At 42.4% G+C, this 19,385-nt stretch overlaps 1 protein-coding gene across 1 annotated transcript in view; it reads right to left on the bottom strand.

Annotated features, from left to right (window-relative positions):
• Positions 1–19,385, bottom strand: part of LOC106489278 (cytosolic carboxypeptidase 6-like) — a 243,963-nt gene that overhangs the window by 77,781 nt on the left and 146,797 nt on the right. The window contains exon 6 of the mRNA XM_013948454.2: positions 11,209–11,371. Coding sequence (XP_013803908.2) covers positions 11,209–11,371 — 163 coding nt within the window. The remainder of the gene's footprint in view (positions 1–11,208; positions 11,372–19,385) is intronic.

The following is a 19,385-nucleotide window of genomic DNA, read 5'->3' on the forward strand; positions in this document are numbered from 1 at the left end:
TCACAGCATGAATATGAGGATGCGAGTCTGCTAACAGGCACAGTCATGGGCACCTCCTCAAGGGGAGGTATTAATTACTGCTTCACAGCTATCCCATGGTGACACAAGGGGCATGAAACTGAAACTGGGCACTTCCCAGATCTTGAAGGAACTCACAGAAACTCCAAGATAAAACAGGCATAACAGCACTAGAGTACTGTAGACTCTCTCCCCTTGCACCTCTGAATTATCCTGGCTCCACCACATACGAGTGTTAGCAATCCAGCCATCTCTCTTTTGGAAAGTCACAAGATGCACATCATACTCTCTGGTTATATAGCTACATTTCCTAGGAGAACAACTGAATCCTCCTACCCACTTCCAATTCCCTAACTTGATTAAACCAGTTATGTTCCACTTGAACAGGCTGGTTAGGGATTTATAGAAAGGAAGCCTGAGATTTGCCATGTATTGAGATAGTGAGAAGAGATCCCGCTATGCACACATCCTCCAACAATAGTTCAGCCAAATGCCTGCATAAACCAGACTGATATAAGCATTTGCTACACATGACACTCAGTTGCCCTGCAGATCCCTCTCTTGCTACAGAAGAGGTCTTGAGTAGCTAACCTGAATACTGTATTTCTGAGGGACTGGGGGATGAAGAAAAGATGAATGGGTTGTTGCCCACCATTTGGTCTTTTGTGGCACCATATGACAGCTGCTGATTTAATAGGGGTTGCTTAGTTTTAGAAACAGAAGTAAGTGGCTTAACAGAAATCACGAATGCAATCTGACTATGGGAGTAGGTAATCCAGAACCTGATTTGCTGAGGAAGAGTGATGCACACAAATCAGAGTGAGAGAAAGCAAGGTATACAGGATACTGCTTTAATACAGCAATTTTCAAAAGCCCTGTATTCCTCCAGCAGGAGCTGGTTTCTAGACTCTTTTAGATGCACCACCAAAACTCAGGCCTATAACCAGATAAATTCAGTTATTCTACCTCCTAAGTTCTGGGAACTGGAAAAGTACAGCAGAACACATTCAGATTATTAAGCATATGATGAATTGGACGCATGATGATTACAGTGTGTATTCTGGAACTGAAAACCTTCTCTCATCAACTCAATTCCCATATTTTGGTGCTTATACCTGCTTCTGTGGACAGGACAGGATTTATCCTGAGCACAAGTACAAATCATAATGTGCAGCAAATACAGAATCTGCAATTAGAATCACTGAAGTCGATTCTCCATTGCTTAGTAACTCATACAGTTGTTTATACTTAGGAAGTAATGTAAGATGATAAACCAACACCAGAAATGAATGAATGATTCTGATCTGGTAACATTTTTCTACTCATGGTTTACAGAATAAATACTTGTGCAGAGAATAACAAGGTAGGCTAAGAGACTTCAAAGTTGGAAAAAAGAGGATGATATGAATGGCATGGGGAGAGCAGATGGGGATAAATGCCTCTACCAACACAACAATTAGGAAGCATAAAATGAAGCTTGCAGATGGTAGGCTTAAAACAAACAAGGCATGGTTAAGCTGTGCAACTCCCTGGCACAGGATGCTGTTGATGCTAAAAATTTATACAGGTTCATAGGAGAGAAATCCACTGAGTGTTACTACAGACATAGTCACCATCTCTGACTCTGGGATTCCCAAGCCACTAATTGCCAGAAGCTGGGAATATTCAGGAGAAGTATCATTATATGCTTGTTTTATTCTCATATTCTCCTCAGGCATCTGCTTTGATCTCTGCCAGAGACAAGACCCTGCAGTGGACTGATTTTGATCTGAGCAGGTTTGACTCTTCTTCTGTTTAGAGATGGGACATGGGAGAATCAGACCCATTCTGCTTTTACAGAAACACAATGGTGACCTTTCTGAACACTAGCTCAAAGATACAGATTATCTTTATTTTCTGTCTGAGACATCTTTAGACTTCACTGATCCGAACCCTGGACAAAGCATCAGCTCTGGGTGAGAAGAAACTCTTTTGGCTTGGGGCAGGCATAGAGCAGCCCTGCTTGAATAGGTATTCTCAATTCACCTGTGAACTGCACCTGCCATATCTCCAGCCTCTTTCAACAGTGGCTTGATGGAGAAGATACAATCTGCTTTTCAGGATGCCATGAGATATCCTTTGTTAAGATTTGCAGAGATGTTGAGGATAAAAGTTTTTAGAGAGAAGGAAAGTGAAATGAGGTCTCTACTCAATAGTGACAGGCCCGGGGGGCTAGGAGATATGGACTCCGTTTCGTATGACTTTCATGCATACTGTCCTCCCCTGGTTTCTAACAATAGAGTTGCAGCTGTCCCTACTGGAGAGATTAATTTTGGTCTCTCTCCTCATTCAGCTAGCTATTTTTCATGAAACTCGTAGGAATGTAATATCTCTGAGACTTTCATCACTGTCAAATTCAGTTGCAATTGGTCAAGCAGCTGAGAAAACAGACAGACACACGTACAGCAAGACATTCATTTCTTTGCTGGGTTTCCTAAAAATGGCTGATGCCTTCCAGGATTTTGGTATTTGGGACTAAAAAAAGAAGAAGAAAGTAAGAAATAGCTTAAGCTCCCACCTTGGACCTCCCTTTAATCGCCAAAGAGTCCTGCTGAGACTTTAGGTTACAAAACATAAAGGAGAGAAGGAGCAGTTTTGGTGGGAGAGAGAGCACAAAGTGGGCAAAAAGCAGAGAATAGGTGTACCTAAGCAATGAAACACTGCCTATGAAAAGCCAGTTGAGATCACAAGAAGGCATGGATAACATTAATGCAAGGGGTAGGGGATATGGCCTGAAACTGCAAACGAGATGCTGAGGATACAGACACAAGAGGGGCATGCACCTGGGAGAAGACTCAGACAGAAATATAAAGATACAGAAAAGAGGGGAAGGACGGCAAGTATGGGGAGACACAGACAACCATGACAGGCTGGCAGAAAAGCAGACAGAGACGTACAGAAGAGACATTGCAATTTTTCTGTTTATTGCTTTTTGAAAAACATTTCATTCTTAACGGCTCTTTCCTCCTCATTCCCATTGACATTTGGGAAACCTCCAAAGCACAGCACTGGCTAAAGCCCTCACCCAACTTAAATCTTCAACCTACAGACGTTATTCTTCAGTCATACTAACCACTCCCCTCAGACATTTCAACAAATTGTTAATATCTTTTAAGCCCTGCTCTCCATTGCCTTTCAGATTAGCCTTGCCCTTTCCTTTGCACTTAAGTTTAGCAAGTGTTACTAATAGGAATTTAACATTTACCAAAGAATTATTTTAACTACGGGTCTAATAGCATTTCTATGGTGCTCTGAGCACCCAAGAGCCTTGCTATCAGTTCCATATGCTTAGTTTTGTCTATAGTTGCTTATAAGACAAAGGAAAAATACAAGTTTATAAAAAAGTCAGTTCATAAGGGAAGTGTTCAAGAACTTGAAAGCCAGTTCAGTCAGGACAGCAGTGCCTGGAGGGAGCTTTTACACTTGTTTATATTAGCCACAACTCTGCAATTGCTCATGTACTCAGCGTCACCTTACAGTCATTCAGCAAAAGCATCACTTGTGCTTGGTCTAAGTGTTTTCTCCTGGGTGTAAAAGAAATACTTATGGAAAAATGTAACTGTTTATTATTAACTAGTAAATTTTACAGGTTTTATACCAACAGCAAACACATTTTCAATTAGAGTTCCGTGTTTGCAGGCCACTGATTTAGCTGGCCTGACAGCAACCACAAGTCAATGACATCTTGACTGGAACCCACTGATGAGGATTTCAGTCAGTCCCTTGGAGACAGCTAAGCCTCAGCAACAATCTGGCACCAATTAGCGTGCAGTGTCTCAGCAGAAACCCCAAAGGCTGTATGGGTTGTAAGGTCACTTTTGGAGCTGGCCTTCCTCATCTTGACTGGCTTATAAGGATCAGTCTTCTCATGTCACCAAAAAGAGCCCTACCTAGGCCAAAGAGCACATCCCTCAACCAGCACTGAATTGAAGACACCTGGCAGGAAGCAGGGATGGTATTTGCACATGTGCCTCTGTAATACGCTTATACTGTCCGCAAGGTTTCTGATCCCAAATAAGGTTGTAAATATTGACAGCTCTCAAGTCAACCTGTGCAAATTCCGCAGCCTATACACACAGCTACTGAAGTCTTTCTGCTCTCATTCTTCAGAAAAGCCAAGTTCCTGCACTTATGTCTAAAACTGACTTGAAATTTTCTAACCTTTTGGGTCTAGATATGCACCCTGGTTACATTCGGGTTCCACAACAAAGCAAGATGGACTAGACTGTTTCTTCTCTTCCCTGCACTTTGGTATCCTTGGGAAAGAAACCTGAGTATGCAAGAGGGAGGAAACTAAGCCACTCCACCCTTGTGAGGTCCTCCTTCACTTCGTACAGGACACCCGGACTCTGCAGCAAACCATGATGTCCACTGCCTGAAAATCTGATAGGGCACACGGGCTCAGAGCACATCTCCTAAGATACTTCATCCCACTCAAGACTAGATCCTCAACTTGCAAACTTCCTTTTACTTTGATTTAAAATGAGCTTTTCAGTATGACCACCTCTCCCTCCCTCCCCATGGAAAACCATGCAAATGCTCAGCAAATGGGAGGCATGCAAAGTACCTGGGCAGACAAATAAACCAATTACTCAAGACCACTCTGACTGCATCAGTTAACTGCAAGACCATTTTTGTACTCACATGTATGATGTTCGATACCTGGCTCCCAACCAAAAGGTAATGGGAATCATATGGTTAAACCCCCAGGAAGTACTTTGAAGATCCCTTCCAAGACCGATATTCCACATTTCAGCAAAAAACTAGAATTCTTCCTTAAAAAAGCCTTTATACTAACACTTTGCACTTTTATAGCACCTTTCATCTGAGGCTATCAAAGCACTTTGGGTTGCAGATGCTAAGAAATCCATTACAAAAATTATAGATATTCCTAACTTGACTGTAGTCACTTGCCTTAATTTCCATTTCTTTACTGATACTCCCAGACGGTGCCTGCATAGATTGATGGAGTCAATGCTATAGGCAACTAGATAAACAAATCTACATAGAAATACACACTCCCTCACTACAAACACCCTCCTACAGCAAAATAGGTATTTTTCTACAGCACTGTCCACTGCACAGAGCTCTGTCAGGGAAAGAGGCGTGTATACTGCAATACCACAGACTGCTTTGGACTTTTATTCCAGTGCACTTCATTAAACAGACTTTCACTGTTTCTTAATTTTCTTTGAGCAGGTCCCCCTGTATATATCCGATATGAACCAACACACAGATTCCTTCTGGGTATGAGCCAACAGCTGCAACTCTGAAAAATATCAGCTTCTTATATCATTAACTGAGTTTCCATGGTGCCCTGGGGCAGAGATATTGATGCTTGACAGCATTATCACTATAAAGTAACTTTACAACTCTATAATTTAACTCCATGCTTCCAGTAATATTAAGAGCATTGGAAATTGTGGCTGTAAACCTTGACACTCTTTCACAGACTGTGGGATTGAAAGAGGGTTTTGTTTTCTGTCCTTAAATAGAGCCAGAAACATGGTATTGAGAAAGAACCAAATACAGGAGAGATGATGTGCAAGGAGGTCACTCTGAGGCAAATCTCCACAGGATTTAATGCCACTTTTTGCAACGCATAGAAAAGTGCCTGTTTCTAGGAGCTTAGCAGAAGGAGGATGAAGAACTAGACCTCTGGAGGTCTTTTACTGAGTGTATGCCTGACTTGTGTTGAAGTCTTCTTGGGAATAAGCTCTAACTCAAGTTCAAATGTAAGCCACACTGGATAGCTTCTGCAGAGCTCCCTTGGTTTTGTCAGCATGGCCTTTCACACCTCATTGGCTTTTGCTAGCAATGTTGCCTCTATTGGGTGGGAATGAACCTGCAAGGGCCATAATCTGGCTGGCAAGGTTCTTATTTTAAGGATATCACTAGCATAGGCAGGAAGATCAGGTCAGGCAGTTGCCAAAAAAGGAATGTAAAAAAGCCCTAAATAACTGAGTACATTGTGGCAGAGGGGACAGGCTGAGATCCACAAGCACTCTTTAACACAAAGCTGGATACAAACAAATGACTCTTTCCTCCAGATGATTATACTTCTTAAGTTCCCAGTGGTCAAGCAGCAGGCTGATATTCTGCTGGAAGTTAAGTATAAGAGTGAACCTGGTGGTCCCGGCTGTGCTAACAGTCCAAGGTGCAAGTTAGCCACCTGAAGAGACTCGAGGGAATTCAAGCTTTCATTCCACGTGTACTGACAATTATGCACACAAGCCGCAGCCACATAAATACATCTTTTATGTCCATAAACATGGGAGAGAGTTCAGCAGTGCAGCTATGCCCTGTTTTTCTAAGGAGTGCAAAGCTTCCAATTCAACACATTCAGTGAAATGGAAAATACCGAGTCGTTTCTTTGCAAGCCAGTTCAGCTATATCGTTAAAATATCAAGCTCATTTCTCAGCTGTTTGTAATGTGAAAAAGACCTACCTTGGGATAATATTAATAACATGTCTTTCTTCTCCAGTGTTCTTCAGCCACAGGTACCAAAGTGTTTTACAAAAGAAGCATCATTAAATTCATATTGCATATTGAAGACACTGAGGTGAAGCAATGTGCTTAGAATGGCCATGCAAAGCAGGACCATTTCACCAGACCCCCAGTTCAGGGTCCCAGTCTACTGGCCCACTTAGAAGCAATTTCAACAAGTATAGCTGTACACATTAGAGGACTAAAGGCTTGTCTTTGAGTGGGGGCCTTCTCCACATGAGGGAAGCTTAGTATTATGATTAAAATACATGACAAAGACAGGACATGCTGATAATTGCGGTGCCCACCCATCTTGATGATTATTCTCCCTACAGCAACCAGACTACTTCAGTTGTTACCAGGCTGCAGTCAAACCAATTCTTGCCTCATCTCCACCACTTATGTTTTCCCACCTCATGACAGGGCTTTGGAGGAATGAAACCTTTTATGTGCTCTTATGGGCTGCCTGCTGTGCAGCAGGGATCCAGTTCAAACACTCTGGAAAATGAACCCAATAGATTTGAAAACTGTTGATGGGAGACTCCTTTACCAGCCCCTCTCGGGTCAGGTTGTGACGGCTGCTGATCAGCAGCTGTAGTGGGAAGCAGTGCTGAGTGTGCTATCAGGGTGCTCCGAGAGCCCAACAGCTGGAGATTCCTCCTTCCTCCCCTTCTTTAACCCCGTGCTCCTGCCCAGCTAGGCAGCTGCTGTGTATCTAGACAGCTCAGCAGCTGAGCCCCTGGTGAATGTTACAGAGCCGTTTACATGCCTTGTGTCATAAGACCTGTAAATGCCTAGTAAAACATGGTATTTGTTTAACGGAAGCATATCAGCCCATTTTAAAGCGCTCTTTACCTGCTGCTGAGCAAACTGTTGCTGTGCTGCCTTTTTAATCAGTTACCACCAAACGTGCGCGTGTGTGAGAAGGGTTTTAAACAAGGTCTCTCTGTCCGCTTACTTCCAGGCAACAAACCCACAAGCCTACAATACTCTTATTACGCCTTCGACACAGAGTCCGTTCACTGTTATCTGCAGTACATGTTATCGCCGGGTACGCTGCAGAGCCAGGTTTACAGAACATATCCCTCATGTTTCTCGTAGACCAGGTACATATCAGTTAGACACAGGCCCACCAGGCGCACATGTCCTTCGAAAGGACTGTGTAACAGCACGTTCAGGAAGTTATGCCTGACGCAGTGCTTTGCTTGCAGGATAAAAACACAAGAGACCCTCCAGCAGTAACCGTTACCGATATAACGCTAATTGAGGCCTGAGACAGGCATGCAACCATGTCAACCCTCCTTGTTAGGAGAGACCGGAAACGCAACACTGCATAGGATGTTGTTACCCCAACGCGCACAACCCAAATGCATACCCCATGCACAGACTGATGGGAGACCCTTCAGTACTGGATTTCGTTTAAACAGTGCAGCCTCAGGGGCACCTTCTGCTCTTTGTTTATACAGAATAAACCAGGTATAATCCTCTAAATGCTGAATATTTGAGGAGTTTGATTTAGGAGACCACATTCAGTCATATTAACTGCAGTAACTGGGAACAGTTTCCACTTTAATGATACCTTCCCTTATGTTTTTATTTTTTAAATTTTCTTATTTTTCCTCATTGAAAAAGTTAGTGTCCACACTAACGATGCCAGAATTCAAGTAACACTTACTAGACTGAAAATTCATCTCCCATTTTCATGTATGTAAGGTATCCATTTATCTCAATAATTACAAAATAAGTTTAATCACACAAGTCTGAACAAAATGCATAATCCTAGCCAATGGAGAAATATATCTATTACAGGCTGATGTAGAGGTTTGTATAGATCACAGTGTTAGCACCTAAACCCTAAGAAACATGAAGACATTAAAAAAACCTATTAATCTAGTTATTCAATAGCATGATAAGGGTACTGTGATCTTGTTTGCTGTGAATGCTGTAAAGGAAAGAAGCTGACAGGTAGAACTATATGCCACCGGCGCAAACAGGGAAGACTATTCACAGTTTGTCCAGTTTTGCAGTCTTGCAAATGGATTTATTTCTACAAGGCAACTTTGGAGCAATATTAGGCCAAAGTAATATTTTTGTAGAATCTGGAGATTCTCAGTTGTTTTGGTCCCTACATCGAATCAGCATGGTTAGTTTCTGAATGTAGGGTATAGCCTCTTTTGTAGGCTCTGTTCAAGGCTGTGAGTTCCCTGAATTTTAGGCTGAGCCTCAGCCAGCACTTCTTAAGCCAATGCAAGAAGCTTTGAACAACTCTAGCCACCCTGATCCATTTTCTATTAAAAAAAAAATACAACCCAGTGACATCAAAGTGGGACAAACAAAGCCCTAAGAGATAGATCTGTGATTTCCTGAATACCTTCCCTATCGGTTCACGGTGTCTGGGCTGACTGTATTTGCTTCATCTATTTGCTTGACTTGCTGCCTGCGTGTAGCTAGAGAGTTAAGAGAAGCATGCCTGTCCTTGGAGCCCAATATGAACTGACTGGCTGTGTCTTTGGTTCAGGTCCATTAAAACCTCTGAGCGTTAATTAATCAGTGACTTGCAAATAGCTTGGAAGAGCTGCTTAGGCTAAATAGGAATGTTTTGCAATTGTTTTACTTTTGGTCACATGCACTTCTGTGAGAGGAAAATCCTCCCTGCCAGGACAAGGTGGGCTTAAACCCAGCCGCTCTGATGTCAGAGCAGACCAGCCCAGAGTCTGCCTCAAGCAGCTCCTTTCCTCCTCTAAACGGGAAACTGCACGTGCGAAGAAGAGCCACCATAAGCAGCCTTCTTGACAGAGTCCCTCTGTTGAAAAGGAAACAATGAAACCCACCAGGGAAAAATGCCAGGAGAGCATGCCACACGGGCAGAGAGCACTGCTCCGAAAGGCCAGCCAGGCTGGTCAGAACAAGCCTCTCCTCTTTTTTCACCCAGCTAGGTGAACCTGTGACTGGGGAAATCAAGCCACAGCCTGAGCTTTGCACACATTGCCACCAAGATCTCCACAACCTGGGGCTTGTTTCCTGCTCTCTGGCTGCTGCTGACCACAATGAATGAATTGAGAATGATGAAGCTCTGGCTGCAGAAGACAAGGTCAGCGAATAGAGAGGCCGGACCCCCCCCCCCCACACACACACACAAAACCTATGTAATGTGAAGCCCTCCCCCCAAAAAAATCTATGTAGAAAAGGGAACTGAGCCAGCATGACATACAAGTCATCAAGGAAAACATATTCAAGGAAAGCACGATCTCATTTGTATAGAGACTCTTTCCACTCTTCATTGCAAAAACTGTTCTTGATAAATGAGACCTTTAAAAGGAGGATAAATAACCAGTTGTCAGTGCAATGAGAACAAAGTGAGGAGGAAAATTTAAGATGAAACTAAGATGCATTTCTTAAAAGGCCAAAGTATCAACATAATAAAACAAATATATAAAACTAACCTAATGACATGACAATTTTCTCCTCAGTGGCAAGATGCTGTACATACATGTATGCTGCAAAAAGCTACTCCTTGAAAATAGTTAGCATTACTGGGCAAAATGAAGTCAAATGCTGGAGTTTGGTACGTCACCTTGACATATTCAGCCACTTCTCCTTCCGCAGCTCCCATGTCCCTTTCAGTGGAGAAGCCAAACCAAAAAAAAACCCAACAGTTAAGAATTGTTTTCCCTGCTCCCCATTTCTCATTCTTTTTCCCCCGCAGTGTGCATGTTTGCATAGACAGTGAAGAATTATGTATCGCATGAAAATTTCCCGCTCGCTACCTTAAAGCTGTAAACCTTCCCCAACTTCAGAAATGCAGCAGAAATGTAAATAGGCAATCACAGCTAATCTTTTTCCCTCTGCAGTGTTTCCAAACCTGTGGAAATTTCAAAAAGCTACCAAGATAGAGTGACAAAATGAAACAACACACCCAAGCCTGAAGTCTAGGCATTGCTTATTTGACTGAGCATAGTAACAAAAAGAAAAAGAAAAATATAAAAACAGATCATAAGACCAGTCAGAAGAATTTTTACAAACTGTTGATATGTTCAGATAGCTAGCTAGATGGATATATATTTTTTCCTCTCCCCTCTCCCCCTTTTTTTTTTTAAAGAATGGGACATTGCTTCTATTTGAGCCCTGAAACATGTGGACAACCTTGTCAGTTTTGTTTGCAGAGCTGGCTTGCTATCTTTTTGACAACCAGTAGTAAAGATCTGGCCCTGAGGCAGCAACAGAACCTAATGGAGCCTTTGGAGCCTTTTGGCTGCAGCTCAAAAGCAGAGATGATGTTGTAGTACCAAAGATGCACTTTAGACTTGCTATTAAAACAATAATACAAATACAGGGATAATGAAAGGATAAGGAGGGAAGTGAAGAAAGAAATGGAAAAATGTGGAAGGGAATGGGTCAGAGGTTCTCCAGGCCTAGTTTCTATAATAAGTGTGTGAGACAATCTCCTACAAGAGGGAAACGGCTTATTTGATCTAATATGCCTTCCTCTTCTCGAATTTCCACAGTATGGAGAATCAATACGAGGAAAATTAAAGCATCAAAAACAGACTCACATATCCACTTGTGTGTTCCTATCTCAGCAAACTCTTATTGAGATAGAAGTATTTACCTTAAGTGTCCAGATCACGTGCACTGCAGCAGGAGGTTGGATTTCAAAAGGATACATGCTTCTTCTGTATAGGGAACAGCAGAAGTAGTTCCTCCCACGACATAGCTGTAGAATGAGACTTCCAGTGTGTAGCAGTAGGACGTATCATTTAACAGCCCACCAAGAAAACGCCGGCCTGTCCCTGCCTTCACAGCATCTCGGTTGAAGGATGTACTGGACTGCAAGAGGAAGAACACAGGCATGAAGAATTCATGGGTGGGAGGAGGGAAGGGTCGTGAAGCAGTCTAATAAGACAGAGAATAGCAAAATTGATACTGATAAACTTCATTTAGATTATGTAAAACTGCACTATTTTTCAGTTGCGGCCTGGAAATTTTCTCCCCCCACGCACTCTTGCATAATACTTAAAGAAAACCTGCCCTATGCAAAAGGTAGAAGGGAACTCTCCAGACCCTCCATTTTTAAAACTTTAGCTGCACTATAGAAGTGGGTTCCTCCTCGCCACTGATTTTCCCTGTATCATAACCATTTCCCCACCACCCTCCCTTACCCTGGGCTCTTTTAAGCAAAATAGAAATCCAGTGGCATTTAAGTTTTAGTCAAACTTTCTCACCTAAGACATTTGACTGGTTCTTAAATTAGGTCACACAAATTTCCACTTCACTAACTTAAATGTTAACTGGGTGTTGCTCTCTGGGCAGAAAAATATACTGCACTACTTTACAACATTAGCAGCATAGTGCAAAACACAGTATTTTGTGCTACCACTGAATATCTGGCTTTAAGAACCTTACTGCTTTATAACTATTCATTTCAGGGGTGGATGGGAGGACTCCAAATATTTTCATCAAGTAGATTTAGCTCTCCTTTGAAGGCATGGCATCTGGGGATGAAAGGGGAGCTCACCTTCAGGTCCACTGAAGTCTCAGAGCCTGTTACTACCAACTAGACTGAAAAACAGAATCTGATTGCATTTTGGTTATCAGGCCCTATCAAAAACCTAATAACCATTAGACTGAGTCAATCTAGGCTTTGCATAAGCTAATGACCACAGGAAAATGCTTAGTAGGACTAACTTGGATTTGTTGCATAAAAGACCTTACTATCTCCTGCTTTATAAAACTTTTACATTGCCAGAGAAACATAAAGGACCCTTAACATAGCTTACAGTTCAATCATTGTACCCACTGTGAATTCTTTGAGGTACCTAGGGTCCTCCTATTGAACCTTTAGCTCATGTACCTTTTTTTTTTTGCTAACACAATGTTAGCATGTAGCAAGTCCACCCCTTACCAAAAAAAAGGGAAAATGAGAATTTTATTTTAAAAAGTTCAAAACGTTACACTTCTCAAGACTGAGAAAAATCACACTAATGCTGAAATGAACAACAACTTTTGATGAATAGCATATACCAGAAGATATAAAGAGGAGAAATATCTGGGGTTTATTAGCATTCTGAATGTTTTGAATTCTCTCATGTTATAAAAAGGAAGGCTTTATAAGTTAATTAGAATAATATGAAATTGGGTTTCTTATTGACATTATATGTAGGAGTTTCTAAATGAGACTTGTAGTCTTTGTGGTAACATAATATTTAGCTTTGTGGCAAAGGGTGTGCAGAATGTATTCTGCTACATACATATCATCTAATTTTTTCCATATTAGACAGAAACTTGAGGATATTCTGAATACCTACAAGACAGTGAGGTAAAGCATTCAAAAGGATCGAAGGTGAAATTAATTGTTAATTCAATATATGAAATAAAATACTTGCAAAGATCTGAAGGAGGAAAAGTTCTCTGACTTCCTGAAAATGAAGCCTTCAAAAGACTACTGACACCCCGACAAACTGAGGGAAGCTTTGTCTTCAGTTAAAATGAGAAATAGAGAGGAAGACGATCATGCTCTGGAAATCACTTCATAATGAAAGTAAACTTTGATTTCAGTGGCCAGTGCCTCCTGTTAAAATGAACATCCATGGTAGAACATTAAATGGGCGAAAGCATCAGCTGGAACATGGGCACATGGAGCTAGCTCAAAGGGAGACAACAACGTAGGTGTCAGAGCACGGTGTTGTGGTTTGTGAACAGAAGCGCCACTCATGGTGCACACTGACTAAGCACAGGGGAAACAAGGGAAGCGTCAGAGAAGTGATTCAGGGCAGGCAGTAGGGACAGAACTGCTCCAGTGGTGAGGATAGTCATGTGCTGATATGGAGGCTCTGCAAAGACTGTGGAATCTCATCAACTATGTTTAAGAACAGATTGGCCAAGTCTGGCGTAGTTCATCCTGTCTTTGGGGTACCATTTGGACCTGAGGTCATTTCCAGTTCTATTTCCCATGATTTCTATCAGGCATTTTCATCATAGTCCTTGGCATGATAAGGGAGGACCGTGCCAACAAAATTTGCTGATGACACAGTGTGAGATGAATCATCATTATGGAGGAGGCTCTGAATATCATACAAAAAAAAAATAAAAATAAAACCACCCCAAAAAACAGTGGGATGACTTCAAGGACCTGAGTGGTAGTAGTCAGATGAAACTCAGCTGCACAACTGCCAGGTCATGTACTCAGGGCCTAATAAAAAACAATTTCTGCTATAAGCTGAAACCTCATCAGCTGGAAATAGATGAAGAGAGAGAGTCTGATATATTACTTCACTGAAGTGATTTTTGCTTTCTGGCAAAAGAGCTCAGAAGTTGGATCTTGTTACTGGCAAAATTATACTTGCCATATTTCAGAAGTGAGGCATAAGTAGTTTAAATAATTTGAAGAAAGTTTTTTAAATGGCTGAAAAAGAAAACAAAATTTGGACCTTTCCAGAGTTTTTTTTTTTTTTTAAAGAGTTCTTTTCACCTGTGCAAAATTACTTGAAATGGCAACGGTCTTAATGAAATCACCTGTTCATTTCTTTGCCAGGTAGTGCTGCATTTTCAGAAAAAGGAAGCCGACCCTTCATTTAAGTGCATAAATGTAGTTTTTGGAGGTTAGCTTTGTCTGCATTTACAAAAAATCTTGCTTCTGATGGCAAAGACTAACTTGATGTCTTGAGCAAAACATAGGATCTTTGATTTGACTGAGGGAGATTGAGGTAAAGATACCATTAAACTTGCAAATATGAACACATGCAGGTTTTGTAACAGTGGCTTGAGCTAGGCTCTAGAGCAAATGTTACAAGCCAGAATGTGATTTGACATTTTAGATGAAAAGAAGAAAATTTAAGATTCATGAAAATTGAAGAAAATTCAAATAATGACATGGAAGGGCAGCTGGCACATGCCTGAATCCAACCTTCACCTCCCCATTTCAAGTCAAGATAAATGGGACAGGGAAATAAACAGGCAAAACACTGATTCCTCATCAGAGCTGATCTTGGCAACTGACATGCTGAAACAAAGACTATGAAAAGCAGTGTTTGATCATGGCAAAGAAAGAGCCTTTTGTGGGCACATTTATTTAATCAAATCCTAATCTGGGGAGAAAGGACGTGGGGGGTGCCAGGGGAGAACCTGCAGGTAAGGTTGGCTGTAAACAGCTCTCTCATTTCTCTGGGAAAATCTATTGCCCTAAAACTCGTGCAAAGCTGAACTGAAGTCATCATTAAGCAAATGCACTGAGAAGGCACAGCAGGAGAACAGCTAAACAAATATTTATTTCTCCAAGGCTGAATTGCATGGGAGTGTCAACAACAGCAGCAGGAAAAAGTACAAAATCTGGGGGGAAAAAAGGAAAACACCAAAGACTTTGAAGTACTTGAATAAGGATATTTGTATAAAATAAACAGTAATTCATTATTAAAACACACAGATACATTAAAGCTCATGGAATGACTCTGCCTCCCAGCTTCTGCGAGAAAATTCAGCGAGCAAAGTTACCTACAGGGTTAGGAGGTGCCAAGCAGCAAGAACCCAGTGTTAAAACAGCAGAGCAGGAAGGGGGAAGAATCCCCCTGCATAGAAACTCCCCAGGAAACTACACCTGGGTCTCACAGGCACTTGGGAGCCTCAAGGTGTGCTGACCCTCTCTCTACATCTTGGGCATCAGTGGCAGCTTCCCCAGGCCTCCCTACCAGATCTTGCCCCCTTTCCCCATGCTCTGTTGACGGCCTTCTGTATGACTGGTTTCCCCACTGGGAAAAAACAACGAGCAGGCAGGCAGCATGGAGAAATTTGTAAACCAGCTGGACCTTACTCACAGGCGTTGCAGCAGACAAGGTGCATGGGAAGGCAATACGAAAAAATCTGCATGCAGACTTCTTTCTGGAGTGGTCTCAAAGCAGCAAAAATATTTTTGGCCATGGATCAGACCTTTCAATATGCCAGACACCCTTCTGGGCAGTCTTGTCTCTTGGTTGATAAGGACTCTCCACCACACAGTGGCTCTCCTCAGTGAATTCAACCCTCCCAGCAGCTAGCTCACAAGCTCAACAGCTTAGTCAGCTCCCATGCAACTGAGGGATACTCTTGGTTTCTCAGCACTCTACATCATCCTGCTGGCAACTACTGGGATGAATGCCTGGAGCAGTCCACATTCAGAAATGAAGAACAGGCAGTTCACTCCTTGTCTGTGCATATCTGTATCAATCTGTCACAAGAGGGGCTCCAAAAGATGAAAAAGAGAGTCATGGATTTCTTTATCCGAGACTTTGCCCAGTCCAGCCCTTGGCTTGCTGGTGGTCTGGGACTCGGAGCAGTTCTGTGCTGTTGGAGGTACCAGGGGCAGGACCTCCTTCCCAATGCATATGTGACTTGACAAGGGACTTGTCCTGCTACAGCCCCAGAAAACCTGGGGACGGGGGCACAAGGGGAAAAAAAACAGGGCCAAAACCCAGTGAGTCTGAAATAATAAGAGTCCACTGATCACTGTTCAGTGGAAGAGGAGATGCCAAAAGGGGCTGAAATGTAAGCTAGGTGCCATGTCCAGCCGGTGAAGAGTGGGAGCTTCAGTTCTACCTTTCATCGAGTACAGGCCAAAGGGACAGAGTACAAAAGCTGTTACTCTGTCACACAAGAGCTGCTGGGGAATGGATCTTTGTCTTCTCCTGAAACTGCTCAACATGTTGGGCAGGGGGAAGGGATCAAGGTGTGACTGCAGTGCAAGTCAGACCTTACCAGTTTCCCAGCACAGGAGCCAGGATATAGGCTGCACATCACTCATGATCAATCCCAAGACATTTCTCCAACCCAGAGAGAAAGGAAACAACAAGATACAGGTGACTCAGAAAAGAATTAGGAGAGGAATCATCAGCCAGCCTGAAAACTGGTCACAGGCTCTGACAGATTGAGAAAGATGAGTTTTTGATATAGGAAAGTCTAGGGTTCTCCTGAAATCCAGCAGGTACATTTTAGAGACAACAGGTAAGTTTTACATTTTATCAACTATTCACATCTACTGCAAAACAATTCATTGCTTATGTGCCCACAAATTGCATATAGCTTCAAAAACTTGAGCTGTAGTGTGCATGTTTCGCACAATCATTTGTCTTTACAAACAGAGCATCTGCATGAAACTCAGAGTAAAGAAAATCTCCCATTTGCCTACATAGAGAGACGATGTAGGTCCAGGAGGAGTTTTACAAAAGGATTGCATGTTCAACTGTATGCTCACAAAAAAATCAGTGAGTCTTGTTAGAAATCAGCCCTGAAGAAGAAGGACAACTAATAGAGAGGGATTCATAGTTTAAGATTGGTTTCATATTACAACACATAATTAAAAATATGCTGGGTGATCTTATGCCATTTCCATTTGGAAAATAAGATTTATTTCACAACAGAAGTTAACTACTCTTAAAGAAAAAAAAACTCCCCACATTTTGCTTATTCAGTAGTTGAGCAATAAGCACTTTACCTACTGGGGTACACTGGGATTAGACATACAAATTGCTTCATGTTCTTCACCCATCAGCACCAGCAATGGCTAAGAGTAATCAGGACTCAATTATAACCTCACCACAGTTACCACTGATGCTGTTCTCGCAGCTGAGAAGGAAGCTTTATTTCTAAAGCAGATCTGACTTCTATGAGCCCTCAACTCACTGCCCCAGTGTAGAAAAAAGCAATAATAAAAAAGTTAGTAGTTAGCACACTAGAAAAAAAGAATGACACACTTGCCATCAAGGAAGAATAGACATGCCATTGGGAAATGGACTGGAGCCCAGATGATGCCAAATCCATCTCAGTGAAGAGTTTTACACTATCAGCTGTAACTCACTCACTCCCATTTTCTAGAAGGTTTTATTGAAGTCTGGGAAAGTTAGAGTACAGAAATGTACTGGCTTTGAATTCTTTGCGATGGAAGACCGTAAACAGTGATATTATATATTGTGACTCTTCTGTTAGCTCCTCCGCAGCGTACTATAAGAGCGGTGCAACCAGCAGCTCACTTTCCTCGTATGGGTAAACTAATTACTGCCGCAGCATGCCCAGCAGTCGCTGCTTTGACTCTGCCACTCTCGCAGCTGGTAGCCCATCAAGCTATCTCCCAAGCAGAACTTATCTCCCTACTTTTCTGGAGGCATCAAGGAAACTTCTCACTTCTAAAGCCAACTTAACTCGCCCCTCACACCCACCTCTCACCAGCTCCATTAACTGTTTTAATAACCTGGAAAGCATGTGTTAGTGTTCTTTGTGATAGACTCCATGCCAACTGGGTCTGGAAACATGGAAATCATGGCATTTGGGAGCCTTCTATCCAGCAGCCTTCTTCTGATTTATTCTATAAACTAGCTGCATCCAGCATCTAAACCGTGGATGGGATTGTTAAAAAAAAATAAAATAAAAATATCCCAAAGGCAGATGGTAGCAGAAAGCTGATCTGAAGGAGGCAGCAGGTAAAGAAGAAGGATTCTGGGAACAGAGACGTGATGAGCTGGAAACAGAGCTCAAAATTACTTGCTGACTCATCTCACCTTGCAGTTTTGCTGTGTTTCTGATGCACAGAAGGAAACGTATTTCATTTCAAAATCATTTGTGACTACTGAAACTTGGGAAGAGGAGGTTTTGAAATCTTCAGAGTCATTTCAAAGGGGGATGCCATTATTTGGAGATTTTCCAGTTCCCTGAGGACAGCCAGATCGGGCAGATATTGTTGTGAAAAGGGGTCTCCCTCTCTCTGACAACCCCTCAGTTGACTGCATTTTGCTTCAGAACTTCTGTGCTCAGTAGGAAGCACTGAGGTGGGCAACAAAACCTGGGTTTGACAAGGGAACATTTTCTGAACTAGAAAAAAGAATTCAGTTTGCAGAAGTCTGAGCAGGTGTGTCGAGAAAGCTCTTATTTGATCTGAACCAGTTTGCCCAGTCCTAAGAAGAGAAGAATGAAAAGCCCAAAACTGAAATCCCAAGAGCCAAATATCCTCAAATCCTAAGACATTTTCATTGATGCTACTACCTGGTTGATTTTTCCTTCATCCTACTGCTCAATGGAAAATAGCCAGCAATCACCCTTTCTTAAACACAGCATCACATTGCAGGAGTACCATGAACACAACCTGCCTAGCACCACACTGTCAGGCTTTCAAGTGCAATTCTCCTCAGAGACATAACAGTTAAAAGGTACTTTGTCACCACACACACATCTGCTCCCTGAGGGGCTCCATTATCCCTTTAATGTGCAGTGAAGAAATACCAGATCTTCCCCTCTCCCCATCCCTCCCATGTGTCTTGCAGTCATGCCTGCTTAAGTTTGCTGACAAAAACACATATTTGCATGGTCATTAGCAGAGGGGCTGGAAGGAAGGAGCTTTATAAGCTCTCATCTTGTGCTTCAAAAACAAAACTACCCAGCAAACTCTGCTTTCAGAAACTCTGTGGTTAGAAAAGCAACTGGGTTTCATGCTTCAGGGTTTTAGCTGTTCACCTGCAAGAACTATGGTAGCTGCACTTTTCTGCTAACCACTCATTAATATCCACGCTCTGCTCCGTACAGCGCTCTGCCATATAGCTCCGGAGCTGATGGAGATCTCTGCAGCTCTCTGCCTGTACTCTGCACCCTGGGCTAGTTACATGGGCTGTACCAGTCTGGGGATCAGGCCTGCATTTCACCATTCTCTAGGATTCATCCTCCTGTGCACTGAAATGGGTTATGCCCAGAGCACCTGCCTCCCCGAGTGCTACAGCATGGGCAATGCTTAATGAGTTCATTGCCTTCACCATAGCAGCTAATGCAAGTGGAAGCCGAATAGAAAATACAGAGCTCCATGCTTGCAGCCAAAGGACAGCAATGGGTCTAA

The sequence above is a fragment of the Apteryx mantelli genome, chromosome 8, assembly GCF_036417845.1.
Source record: "Apteryx mantelli isolate bAptMan1 chromosome 8, bAptMan1.hap1, whole genome shotgun sequence".
In the NCBI taxonomy this organism is placed as follows: Eukaryota; Metazoa; Chordata; class Aves; order Apterygiformes; family Apterygidae; genus Apteryx; species Apteryx mantelli.